The sequence below is a fragment of the Loxodonta africana genome, chromosome 22 (assembly GCF_030014295.1).
Source record: "Loxodonta africana isolate mLoxAfr1 chromosome 22, mLoxAfr1.hap2, whole genome shotgun sequence".
Lineage (NCBI taxonomy): Eukaryota > Metazoa > Chordata > Mammalia > Proboscidea > Elephantidae > Loxodonta > Loxodonta africana.
Window position 1 is genome coordinate 56,724,732 of NC_087363.1, and position 13,804 is coordinate 56,738,535.

Here is a 13,804-nt window from a genome sequence, read left to right on the forward strand (position 1 = left end):
TCTCATTTTATAGAAGAGATAGCTGAAGTATCGAGAGGTTATATAACTTTCCAAAGGTATTACAGCTGGGAAGTGGCGGAGAAAGCATTTAAATACAGGTCTGTATAACTGCAAAGCTAATACTGTTAAAGTTCATCTCCAAAGCGGACTCTTGTTCTAGTTCCTCCACAAAGTTTACCCTCGGTTCAACTACGGCGCCCAAGTCCCACTCGCCACGCCCTTCTCTTCCGGGCCGTTCTGAAAGCTCCACCTCTTCATTAATAGCGTCCCGTCTCCATGGAGATTGGTGCGCGGTGGGACTTCCTGCCTCACGCGCTAGCACTTCCGCTTCGAGCCGGAAGCGCCTTGAATAACGGGCAACACTCGTGCGCGTAAAGGGTTCTCTTGATTTTGAGTGGCGAGAACGTCGTAGGCAACGGCGGCAGCGTGAGTGTGCCCGACACGGACACCTGCACCCTGAGCAGTGATGCTGACCCCCGCATTCGACCTCAGCCAGGACCCTGACTTCCTGACCGTTGCCATCCGCGTGCCCTATGCTCGGGTCTCCGAGTTTGACGTCTACTTCGAGGGGGTCGACTTCAAGTTCTACGCCAAGCCGTACTTTCTCAGGTGAGTTCTGGGTGTCTGGCCGTAGGGAGAACGAATTGGGGGGCTCATTCGTTCATCATTGGAAAATTGCGTATCGAGGGAGCATGGAAAAGGGAGGGAGGTGTGGGACGTAGCTCTTGGATTATTCCAGGATTTCCGCAGCTGCTTTTGGGGCTGAGGAAGTGGCTTCTTTAAGGCGTGCGTGGTTGTAGATGCTGCAAAATCTCTTTCCCTTCTTAAGTCCCCACATTAAAGAGATTTCGGATCCACTTTAAAACGTGGTATTTGGGACCCTGCCTCCTTTCCAGCTTTGGACCTGTCACCCTAGTTCTCGTCTCTCTCTGCCATGTTCCCTTATCTTCTCTGCCCGTTTGTCCTCCTGCGTCTCGTACGGCGACGGCGCTCGCTGAGGTGCTCGATGACTTCCCTATCATCTGACCTCGGTCTTTTTGACTTTCTTGAGTCCACGTTCTGTTTACATTTGTCTCCGTGCAGAACCGTAACAATGAGAGTGGTGATAGCTGACACTGATCACCTTCTGTGTGGTGGGCAGGAATGCGCTAAGAGATTTGATGGTGGTACTTGGAGATGGGCACTACTACTAGGCCCATGAACGGAGAGCATGCCAGATTATTATTTCTAAAACATAGTCAATTTCTTGTTCCCTCTTTTCCGACTAGGTAATATCCATTCTCCCAAGCTTTCTCATTCGCGTGTGGCTCTAGTTTACCTTTCCTCCCCAAATAATTGTGTAACACAAATCTTCGCCTCCAGTCAGGCTGGCTCTTTCACTGGTCCTGAACATGTTTGACTCGGTTTTTCACTAGGTCCTAACTTTAATCAGCGTGGTAGCATAGTGGTTAAGTGCTGTGGATGCTAAACAAGAAGTCGGCGGTTTGAATCCACCAGGCGCTCCTTGGGCACTCTATGGGGACAATTCTGCTTTGTCCTATAGGGTCCCTGTGAGTTGGAATCAACTCGACGAGAATGAGTTTTTTTTTTTTAACAAGCCTACTTGAATATACCGCACTCGCCTATTTTTTTATTCATTCCTTCAATGTATTTATTGAGCACACAGTATATGACAGGCTGTTCTTGGTATTGGGGATATAGCAGTGAACAAGACAAAGTCCTCCCTCCTGTAATGTAAATTCTAGTTGTGAGAGAAAAACATGTAGCTACAAATTGTGGTAAATGTATGAAGAGAAAGAAGAGAGTGTACCCATAGAGAATAAAAGGGGCCTGTGTTTCCGTAACCACTCCGTGGGAGAAAGGTGTAGCCTATGGGGCAGTTCTGCTCTGTTTTACAGCATGGCTATGAGTCAAAATCGACTCCAGAGCAACAGGTTTGGTTTGGTTTGTTTTTGTTTTTTTTTAAAGTGGTCACCTTTTTCTGAAGAGGTGATATTTAAGCCGAGACATGAAGAAGGGGAAGAAGGTGATGATAGTGGTAGCAAACATTTATTGATATTTTACTCTAGGCTAGTACTTTATGTGGATTATCGCATTTGATTTTAGGACAGTTGTACAAAGTTGGTTCTGTTATTTGTGCTACAGATGAGGGATCAAAGGCTTAGAGAGTTCTTAAGCATAGTCCTTGGTATCATAGAGACTGGATTCCTTCTTTCTGTAAAATAGAATTGTAAAATGAAATAGGATTGTAAAGTTAGATAAAAATTTAAAAATAAATCCACCTGGCTTAAATCTGTGAGTTTTAATAAAGACAAAGATACATGTGAAACAATTCAAAGAGCATTCTTTGTGCGGATTCATCCATCCCTTGGGTAGCAGAGGCTTGGAGGTGGGCACACCTGGGCCTGAGCACACTTAGCAGTTCTGTGACTTTGACCAAGTTGTTGTCATTGTTGGGTGCTGTCCAGTTGATTTTCCACTCCTAGCAACCCCACGGGAAACCCCAGTGGCGTAGTGGTTAAATCCTACAGCTGCTAACCAAAGGGTTGGCAGTTCGAATCCACCAGGCGCTACTTGGAAACTCTATGGGGCAGTTCTGCCCTGTCCTATAGGGTCACTATGAGTCGGAATCGACTTGATGGCACTGCGTTTTTTTTTTAGCAACCCCACAGAGCCCTGGTGGTGCAGTGGTTAAGAGCTACGGCTGTGACAGAGTAGAACTGCTTCATAGGGTTTCCAAGGCTGTAAATCTTTACCGAAATGGGTGGTCACATCTTTCTCCCTCAGAGCCGCTGGGTGGATTCGAACCACCAACCGTTGGCTAGCAGCCGAGTGCTTAACTGTTGCACTACTAGGGTTCCTTTTGGGCAAGTCATTTAGTCACAATTTCTTAATCTGTAAAGTAGGACTTAAGGAGTGTTTTTACATACAAGGAATGTGAATCTTGACGAAGTGAATTAACTTGCCTAGAGAAGGTTACACAGCTGATAAATGGCAGAACTGGGCCTCAGTTCAGATTCTGACTCAGAGTTCCTGCTTGGAGCCATCATCCCAAACTCATTTATCCATAAAATGCTCCCAAATGGATCTTGGTTTAGAACATACATTGTCATTCAAGGAACTGTTAGAATCAAAGGGGGTTAAGTTGGGAAGCACTGGGCCTTTTGGGGTCCGCCATGTTTTGAATTGTTGGAGTAGAAAGCAAGCAGGAGAGGAACAGGAAGAAAGCAGGCTAAAATTCAAAGTTTGGAATGGAATGGAGTGGACCTGATCTGCCGTGCTGGTGAGTTTAAGTTATCTAGTCCACGTCAGGCAGCCATAGAAGCTTTTTGGGGCCTCAGTGGAAGACCGAAAGCAGTAGAATCAGTTCATTTCCTTTTGTATGAAAGGGAAAAATCCCATATGAGTAATCATGAGAATTGAGAAAAAAAAAACTTTTGTTTCTGTTTTTTTTTTTTCTTTTTTAAACTAATAATTTGCCTGATACAGGCAATTGGTTTTATTTCTTCTTTGTTTCCCATTTTTTCACTTTTTATTTTATTTTTCTATTTTTGAAGCCAGTTAGTAAACTTTTGTTTGAGTATTTGCTGTGTTAGGTGCCAGGTGTACAAGTAAACCACTTGTTCATTAGAAGGGGTAAAGTACTATAACAATACCGATAACTAACATTTATCGTGTCTTTTCTTTTTAACTATCTGTTTTATTGGTGACTAGGGAGTATTCAAGGTTGCTAGGTGGCAAAAACGGTTTGTGATCGGCTGCTAGCTTAAAAGGTGGCACTTTGCACCTACCCAGTGGTTCTGCAGAGGAAAAGGTGTGGTGATCTGCTTCCATTAAGATTATAGCCAAGAAAACCCTGTGGAGCAGTTCTACTCTGTAACAGGTGGGGTCACTGTGAGTTGGAATTGACTCATCGTCAACTAACAACAGCATGGGAGTATTCAGAGAGAAAGATGGCGCTGTCTCTGATTTCCTTGGCCTGGGAAAGGAATCGGAGTTGTTTAGTTTGTAAAATGTGGAAGGAATACTGAGGAATTTTCTTAAAATGGTTGATAGATTCGCGTAGGTAAATGTATGCTGTCATTGATGATCACTTATGCTGCTTTGTAATTTAAGGACATCATAAGACCTTCCTTTACATCTGCAGATTAACCCTTCCTGGAAGAGTTGTAGAAAATGGAAGTGAGCAAGGATCCTATGATGCAGACAAAGGTATTGTGTTTGGAATGTTTTATGTTTTTTTCTTTGAATTCTTCATGTTGGATGAACTATATCATAATATTTCAGGAAATGATGGGGACCTTTAGATGTATTTCAAGTACAATCTGTCCCTGTCGCATTTTTCTGTTTTTTAATGTTGAGTGTCTGTTATCTGTGGATTTCTTAACAGTTATTATTTCCTCAGGCTTTTAAAATATTTCACAGTATCCTTCAAAGCAAAGTTAAATTAGTTAAATACTCTGGTTCTGTTTTTTCCAGATGTTTTATTTCCTACTTCCCCTACGTTTAGTAGATGTTTAAAAGTAAAAGTTGGAATGTGAAAGGCAATTGATTATAAAATTTGTGGTTGATTTATAAACTATTGAAAGGAATTTTCCTTTTATAATTTCAAACTTAAATTTTCATAACCTGCGAGAGGAACTGTCCGTAGATGGCACTTAAAGGCTGATTGAATTTTCTTCTCATGATTGATAAGCCCCTCATTTTTCCTGGCCATGGAGAAGTTTATTTTGCCTTTATGGAAGCCCTGGATTTTCCATTGCCGCTAGATCCAGAATAAGAATACCTTGCGTACTCTTTCTGGAATTTATTCAGTGAACGCTTATTGACCTCAGTGAACTAGGGTAAGGGAGGGAGGGTGGGAGGAGTTAAATGACAAAGTTTTAACCTGTAACACAATGTAGTTAATGTGATAGTGAAGTAGAATGAAACTGTCTTGCTGGGTAGTAAATATGCTTTTCATTCAGGTAGGTTGCATACTGAAAGTTATTAAATTTTAAAAGTACACAGGGGCTTAGGAAGATTGAATATGTGGAAATACTTAGGTCGATTTGTGTTTGATATATTAGAATGCACTTCAGTACACTGAGTGAGAGAAAATGTTTTAAAATGTAAGAGTAGTAAATAATGCAGTATGTCCAGAGGGGAGCCTAGGTGAGGTGGATAAACCTAGTCAAGGAAGGAAAAGACAAGCATAGGTAGAATTGGTTTTAAATCTGCCTTAGACAGACTTTGGGAATATATCGCTTGAGATACCGAAGAAATTTTACTAAGCCGTGATTGCTTTGCTTAAGATTTTGTATATTTTTCAAATTGGCTGTTATTCTCTGTTGGATTATTGTGTTGTTGCTGTGTGCTGTCTAGTTGATTCCAATTCATAGTGACCCTATATGACAGAGTAGAACTGCCCCATAAGGTTTCCTAGGCTGTAATCTTTTCAGGGAGTGGCTGGTAGATTCGGACCACCTACCTTTTGGATAGCAGCCTAACCGCTGTGCCACCAAACGTCCTCTCTATTGGGTTAGGTATCCTGATTAGTTTTTTTTTTTGGAGTCCAGAAATATATTTTATTAGTAGCTGTTAGTTCTAAGCTATTACCTTTCAAGCCATTGATTTTTAGAAGTTTTGACTTGGACTCTTAATATTACCAATTGGTTACGGTGATACAACATAAATCATTCCGCAGCCTGAACAGATTAATTTCTTATAGAGGTGGGAGCTGGATCAGTGTTTCTGAAAAACCCAGTTTGAACTTTTTTCTATCTTAATTTTTATTTACTAAATCTGTAATAAACGGATAATTTTGGAGCTTTATGAATTAGAATTATGTCTTACCAAAACATGTATTTCTTAGATATATTTGTGAAACCTTTGACTATTTTAATCTATCTGAACATAAAACAAACTTATCTTTAAGGAATTTTTACCATTCAATTGCCCAAAGAAACTCCTGGTCAGCATTTTGAGGGGCTGAACATGCTGACTGCTCTTCTCGCGCCCAGAAAATCTAGGACTGTGAAACCACTTGTGGAAGAAATTGGTATGTTCATTGCAGTTGGGGGGAAATAAAGGTAAAAAGAAATATTTGGAAAGCTATGTGTTTGTAGGGAAAAGGAATACAGTAAATTGGAAATTGGAGAAAATTCTTAATGTGACAAAATCAGGTGGTAGACGCGTGAAAATATTTCATTTGGTGATACATAACTTAAAGGCATAAAGAATCCTATTGAACCAGCAGGTCAATCACATTTTTTGACCAATTGGAACAGCATCTCTGCCTTTGGCAAAATATTAATCTCTCGAGCTAAGATCAGAAATATAACGTCTGATGAGTTAAATAAAGTGACCACCACCTAGATCAAGAAATGCAATGTTTCCAACACACTGGAATTTTGCCCTGTGTCTTCTCCCAGTTATTTCTTCCTTCCTCCTCTCCAAGGGCATCACTTTCCTCAGCTTTGCCTGCTTTTGAATTGTATGTATAATTTTTACATATGTGTTCTTTTTTGTCTTATTTCTCTGAGATTTATCCATATGGTTGCTGAGGTCTAGTTGCTTTCTTTGTTATAGAGTATTCCATTGTTCGAATATACCACTTTTATTTATACATCCTACAGCTGATAGACATTTGGGTTGTTTCCATTGTTGGGCTGTTACAGATAGTGGTGCTGTGAATCTTCTTGTTCTTGACCTTTGGTGCACATGTGCCTGCATTTTTTTTCTACACTACTTCTTAAGTAGTAGCTAGGAAATCTAATACTATTAAAAAAAATTAGTATTGAACATGTTTAGGTGCTTCTGAGATTTCTGAGGAAGGCGTAGAAGATGACGATGAAGAATTTGACTGGGAGATTGAACAGTCCCCCTATGAGGAGGTATCAGAAGGTGCTTTGAATCCACAGTGCTGCTATGGATTTGGCAACTTACGATCAGGAGTGTTTCAGCGGTTACAGGTACGTTGTCTTTCTAAAAGACCTCGGTCTCTGGCTATTTAAATTTCAGTTCTGCTTACACTTCGAGGTTTGTTACTCTGATCTTTTGTTTTTAACGTTTATCTCTGAACGTCCTTTCCTCTACAGTGAAAATAATGCTAGACACCTCTAATTGTTGTGACTATTTGCTCTTGGTGGAGGTTGAGTAGCATCTCCTGTTAAAACCTGCTTAATTCTCAGTTGGGCTAAAAATGAATGACGTTGCCTTTTCTCTGTTCTTCAGACAGCTTAGGAAATTACAGTACATTTTAGGCTATGTAGGGAGATCGAAATGAATGAAATGGATAGGAGAGATTTTACATTATTTTGTACATATGTCATTTCATCGAAGACACATCCCTTGAAATGTTGTATGAGCAAAGTGTTTGCTCAGCTGCTGACTTGGAGCCTTACCGTTTTTCCCTTCAGAAACAGCGATAAACAGCTCCTTTCACTTCATCCTTAACTGGGTAGGGAGCCCTGGTGGTGCAGTCGGTTTTAGTTTAACTGAATAGAGAATATTAAACTTGTTTCCAAAAGACCTGTTGCCATTGAGTCTATTCCTACCCACAGCAACCCTAAAGGACAGAGTAGAACGGCCCCACCATGGTTTTGAAGGAGCAGCTGGTGGATTTGAACTGCCGACCTTTTGGTTAGCAGCTGAACTCTTAACCACTGTGCTACCAGGGCTCCAATTCAGAATGTGGTATAGTAAGACATTTGTGACTCCACCAAGGAAAAATAAAGGTCCCAAAGCCTGGTCCAACTTCTGCCCCTGTTTAGATTTGTGATGCCAGGTCAATTATTTCACCACTGTTATGTTTCTTCTCATCTTTATAATGGGGATAAATTTACTCATCTACTTCTTAAGATGGTTTTGAAAATTTAATGAGATACTGCATGTAAAAACTCCTGGAAAAGTATAAGATGCTATAAAGACCCCTGCCCTGGAAAAATACAAAGTGCTCTCAAAATTCTTCAAAGGGAACAAAATTGGGATTCCGTAGGAGCAGATAATGCTGATGAAATACTTCCCTCAAAAGCCTTAGATGTTTTTCTGCTGAATTATGGTCTCCCCATATTCTCTCCCGAATCACAGTCCCTGGTGATCTCTGAGGTAGTTAGAATGGAGTCAGCTTTGTCTACAGCAGCCACTTTAGTGAACGGACCTCAGTTGTTTGGCCAAGAGCTCGTTTGTGGTCAGTTCGTTTTGGGCTTGCCGGGTCTAAAGCTGTAAACACAGGACAGTAAATGTCACACAGGCTAAGTACAGATTGTACATTCAGATTAAAAGTGTTTCCGGAGGCAAGGGAATTTGGTTTCTTAATTGCTGCTGGTTTGGGGGGAAGTTCCTTTTGAGGGTTTCTGACTGGTTACTGATAAGATGCACAGTGCCATAAGGTGAGCCAAGCCAAGTTCCTGTTAGGTGGAAAGTTCTTGCATTTCTATGGAAAGTGCTCACTAAATATGTAATATAGCTTTTTAAAAAGGTTATTATGAAATATTCTCTGTATCTTTTTGCATATCTTAACTAATACACCAAATACCTAGATAGCTGTCAGTTGGCTTAAAACCTAAAACGTTACCAGTATAGTCGAAGCCCCCGTGTGTCCTTTCCTGATTGCTTCTGTCTCTTTCCCCATCAGAAACGAACCACTGAATTTAATGTTTGTTATTCCTGAGCATTGAGCTGGATTGTCTAAAATCATTAAACTGTTCTTTAAAATTTAAACGAATGAGGTTTGCCTTTCTAAAACAATCTGAACGCATATTGCCCTTAATGTAGAAAAAAGTAAAGCTGTATCTCTGAGAAACTCTAAGGGGTCGTGCAACTAGTAATACCGGTAGTAAGTAGTGCCGGTTCCCAACCCCATGTGTAATTCCGGGATCACAAAACGTTCTGAAAATGAAAAGTTTTTTCATATTAATTTGCTGGCCAAACCTGATCTAAACTGATATGGGTCTTTTTTTTTTTAATCCCACTTAGCTTGCATATTAAAAAATTGTGCTGTGGAAATATTAATATGTTTGAATATGGGGCACTGCCCCAGGCTTCTGAGAGGTTAAATAAAATATGGGTACCACATTACTTTCCTAAACTCTCCAAGGTCTGGATTGTGAAGCTCCTTTGGCTCTAAGGGGTTTGGTTAGTGATGTGGCCCTGCAGGGTTTGCAGCAACAGCAGCTAACAGTTCCGGAGTATAACACCGTGCCGGGCACTGTGCGTGCATCAGCTCGGCCTGCCTATTTCCTTATGGCATCGTTACTGTTACCACTGCACATTTTCCCAGGAGACGAACCAGTACCCATGTCTAGTCTTTGAAGAAAATTGCATTTTTTTTGGTATGAATTAAATTTGAGGACTACAGTGTCCTTCATGACAGCTAGGAAATTATCAGGACTTACGAAACTCATGTGTAAACCAAGATGCTGAGAATGAAAGGGTGCCCTCTTTGGGGTATGAGATATCGTCACAAAAAAAACTTGCATAATTGATATTACTTGTAGAGTTCGTTACAACTACTGTATTGTGACAGTCATACCATGTGACTAGAAACTGGCCATTAACATGACAAGATTAACAATACCATTCTCCTGTGCCCCTGGGTAGTACAGACGGTTAACGCCCGTGACTGCTAACTGAAAGGCTGGAGGTTTGGAGCCACCCACAGGTGCCTTGGAAGAAAGCCTTGGTGATCTATTTAGAAAAATTCAGCCACTGAAAACCTTATGGAGCACAGTTCCGCTTTGACACGCATGGGGTTGCCATGAGTTGACTCAAAGGCAACTAGTAAGAAGAAATTGTAACAATTATTGTATAAGTAAGAGCTTTGGGAAGTGCTCTTCTAATTTAAAATAATGTGTTTAAAAAGCATCAACATTTTCTCAAACTGATGTTTTTCCACAGATATAGAGTTTCTGTAGCTCTGCCTTTGGACAAGATAATATCCATAACGTTTCTTTGACTACTCATACTTCATTAGTATTTTTGTAGCCTCTTTTTTCCCCCAAATGAAAAATAGCTTTAAATTATCTGATAATAAAAGCAATACATAGTCATTATAAAAATATATAGAAAAAAGAAGGTAAAACTCTTTCATAATTCTAATTCATAGTTATCTTAATTAAATAATTTAACTCTTTGTGGCCTTTCATACCTTTTTCAACCTTTTATGCAGGATTTGCTTCAGTAACTTTAGTATTTTATACTGATGATGAGGAGAAAATAAAAGTATTTTTGCGGAAACAAATTCCCTTTCAGCCCCCTTCTTCCCTCCTACCCTTCCCCCCCCCCCCCCCCCGCCCCGCACACTCTCTTCCTTTCCTTTCTGAAATTGCTGCCAGGGTGCCTCTGGAACCCTGCCGTGGCTGCGCAGAGCAGGGCTTTCCAGCAGACTCCTGGTGGCCATGGCAGCCAGCAGCAACAGTCCTGGAGCATCTGGGAGCCCAGCCAGCAGGCTCCTGGGACCACTGCCGCCAGCAGCCACAGGACATCTGGCTTGCTGGCCCTCTGCTCCCTTCATTGCACCAGGAGGCTGTTGTTTCCGGGAGACCCACTGACCAGATACACACAGGGTTCTTCATCTTCTCTCTGGACAGTCGCTGCCTTATCTGGGCCTTCTTGTTGTTGTTGCTGCTGTTGTTAGCTGCCGCGAAGTCAGCCTTGTCTCCTGGCAACGCCACGCACAACAGAACATAATGCTGCCTGGTCCTGTGCAGTCCCCATGATTGGTTGTGGATTGGACTGTTGTAATTCATACGGTTTCACTGGCTGGTTTTCAGAAGTCGATCCCCAGGCCTTTCTTCCTGGTCCGTCTTAGTCGAAAAGCTCCGCAGAAACCTGTTCAGCAGCAGAGCAACACACAAGCCTCCACTGACAGACAGATGGTGGCTGTGTATGCGGTGCCTTGTCCAGGAATCGAACTTGGGTCTCCTGCGTGTTGTTGTTGGGTGCCGGTGAGTTGATTCTGACTCACAGTGAGCCTATAGGACAGAGTAGGACTGCCTCATAGGGTTTCCTTGGCTGTAGTCTTTATAGGAACAGATTGCCAGGTCTTTTCTCCTGTGGAGCGGCTGGTGGGTTCGAACCACCAACTTTCTAGTTAGCAGCTCAGCCCTTAACCATTGTGCCACCAAGGCTTCTTCTCTTCTGCGTGGGAGGTGAAAATTCTGCTACCAAACCACCGTTGCCTGCCTAAACTTGCGTAAACCTGATTGAAATCCTGCCTGACTTTTACTTGAGGATGCCCATCTTCAAACAGCTCTAATAACTAGTAGCCGAAGCAGTGCTTTAAAAAGAAATCACTCTCTTCTTGCTATGGAAGTTTAGCATTTCTCTTCCTTCCCTTTAGTTAGTTGATGCCTTAGACAGAGTTCTACACCCCAGGCTAGCTTTGCTTTTCAGTTTGTTCCAGTTTCACTTTAGGGTCCACTTTGAACAGGGTGTTGCATATGGCTCTGCCTAGCACAAGCCTGGAGGGTGAGGCGGTACTCCCATTCTGCTTTGTACAAGTTGCACAACTCTACACGAAGGCTCTGAGTGTGGAGGCAGGGAGGGAGAGGAGGCAGAAAGGAAGGATAGCTGCGTTCTTACTGTTTTATTTCTCATTCCTGTAGAGCAGCAGCATTGTCTGTGTGTTTAGTATTGGATCTCCAGCTCCCAGAATAGTGCCTAGCACATAGTAGGCCCTCAGCCATTATTTGCTGAGTGAATGATTTAGTACTGAAGGCCGGGCACAGTGCTGGGGATGCAATGGGGAAGGAGATGGCGGAGACCCCTGCCCTCATGGAAACCATGTTCTGTTGGGGAGACAGACAGATGGTAATCGTGTAAACAAAATAATTGAGACAGTGACAAGGGAAGGAAAACGAGGGTGATGTGAGAGACCAGGGGTACCCCTTTGGCTGGGAGGCCCAGAGGAGGTTCTTAGAGGAGGTGGTATTTGCACTGAATCCTAAGCGATGAGAGGGTACTGCCAGTGCAGAGGCTCAGAGTTGGGACTGAATTGGCGTGTTCAAGAAATGGAAAGAAGTCTGGTATGTGGTGCGAGTGTATTTGAGCCAGAAGGAGAAGGACAAGGACTAGTTCATGCAGGGCTTTTATTTTGTGTGTGTGTGTTTGTGTGTCTGATTGGTTTTATTAGCATAAACCCCAAACCAAACCCCTTGTCATCGAGTTGATTCCAACTCATAGCGACCCTCTAGGACAGAGTAGAACTGCCCCATAAGGTTTCCAGACTGCCATATTTCTCCTGTGGCGTGGCTGGTGGGTTTGAATTGCCAGCCTTTTGGCTGGCAGCTGAGCGCTTAACCACTGTGTCACTAGGAGTCCTTCACCATCTGCAACCTGTACCAAACCTATTGCCGTTGAGTCAGTGCTGACTCATGGCGACCCTCTAGGACAGAGTAGAACTGCCCCATAGGGTTTTCAAGGCTGTAATCTTTAGGGAAGAAGACCAGAGCTCCTTTTTATTAGCATAAAGGTTTTTTTTTTTTTTTTTAATTGTGGTAAATATTTAGGTAACAAGACATTTGCCATTTCAATAATCTTCACATGTATAGTTCAGTGACATTAAATATGTTCATCATGTTCAGACGTCACCATGAGCAGGTGAGGAAGTGGGGCAAGAAGGGAAGAGTCCAGTTTGCATTGCACAGGGAGGGGATGCTGCTGGTGGACTGTACGGGAACTCTGAAAGTATTTCCCCATGGAAACATGCTGCCTGCTTGTTAAGCTCTTTGTATCATCGATAGCCCATTTCAAGTGTGTTATGGATTGAATACCTTGTGGATTGCCCTGAGACTCTTAACTACTATCAATGGTAGTATTTCTATAGGAAAATACATTCTAAGTCTCTAAAAAGTAAATTGCAAAGGAACTTTTGGAATGCAAATTTTTATGCATCTGGGAACAGACAGTAATCTAGTTTTTGCCCAGAATGTTTGTTCTTAGAAGTGTTAAGATGTTTTGAATGTTTCAGTGACGTCCAAAAAGGCCTCTGGATGCTTTCACTGTATTAGAATGCGTTTAGATGAAATATTGCCAATACAGTAAAACCTGCAAAAGCTGGAACCCATGTAAGGTGGAAACCTGTCAGAAAGGAAAACCAAAATATTTTCCTCTGAAATGAGTGATGCAAAAGTGGTAAGACTGCACCTGTCAAAGATGAGAAACTTGTGAAACCTGGGAAGACAAAGACAGTCCCATCGATTTTGGCTCTCGTAGGTTTCACTGTGTTACTTGATGTCATGGAATGAATTCTGCTTCCCTCTCACCCGGCCAAAAATGTGTGTATCAGTGTCTCAGTTTGCCTGGGCCATGATTCTCAGTATTGTGTGATTTTCCTGTGTGTTGTGAATCCTGCCTCTCTGATGTTAATGAGGGAGGATGGGCAGCGGTTGTGCTAGTGAGGCAGTTCTCAACCTACAAGATTGGATTGTGTCTTGAGGCAATCTCTTGAGATAGAAAAGAGAGAAGCCAGCAGAGAGACAGGGGAGCTCAGATCACCAAGAAAGCAGTGCCGGGAGCAGAGCGTGTCCTTTGGACTCAGGGCCCCTGTGCAGAGAAGCTCCTAGTCCAGGGCAAGACTGATGAGAAGGCCGACAGAGAAAGAAAGGCTTCCCCTGGAGCTGACACCCTGAATTTGGACTTTTAGCCTACTTTCTCTTTGTTAAAGCCATCCACTTGTGGTATTTCTGTTACAGCCTCACTGGATGCCGAAGACACGTGAACTGTATTGATCCTGGTTGGAATGAGAGGATTTTTTTCATGATGCAGGAATTTTGATTATGTGGAGCATCTGTACCCCAGTGTCTCCCTTCCTAACTCAGCA

At 42.3% G+C, this 13,804-nt stretch overlaps 1 protein-coding gene across 2 annotated transcripts in view; it reads left to right on the top strand.

Moving 5' to 3' along the window:
- Positions 1-303: 303 nt before the first annotated feature.
- The window catches only part of SHQ1 (SHQ1, H/ACA ribonucleoprotein assembly factor), a 141,833-nt gene continuing 128,332 nt past the window's right edge, over positions 304-13,804 (top strand). The window contains exons 1-4 of one of the 2 annotated variants that reach the window (XM_003409997.4): positions 307-609; positions 4,148-4,212; positions 5,918-6,040; positions 6,793-6,953. In XM_003409997.4, the coding sequence (XP_003410045.1) occupies positions 467-609; positions 4,148-4,212; positions 5,918-6,040; positions 6,793-6,953 (492 nt within the window). In that variant the 5' untranslated portion in view covers positions 307-466. Of the gene's footprint in view, positions 610-4,147; positions 4,213-5,917; positions 6,041-6,792; positions 6,954-13,804 lie in introns of both variants that reach the window. The other variant, XM_064275012.1, reaches the window with a different exon arrangement.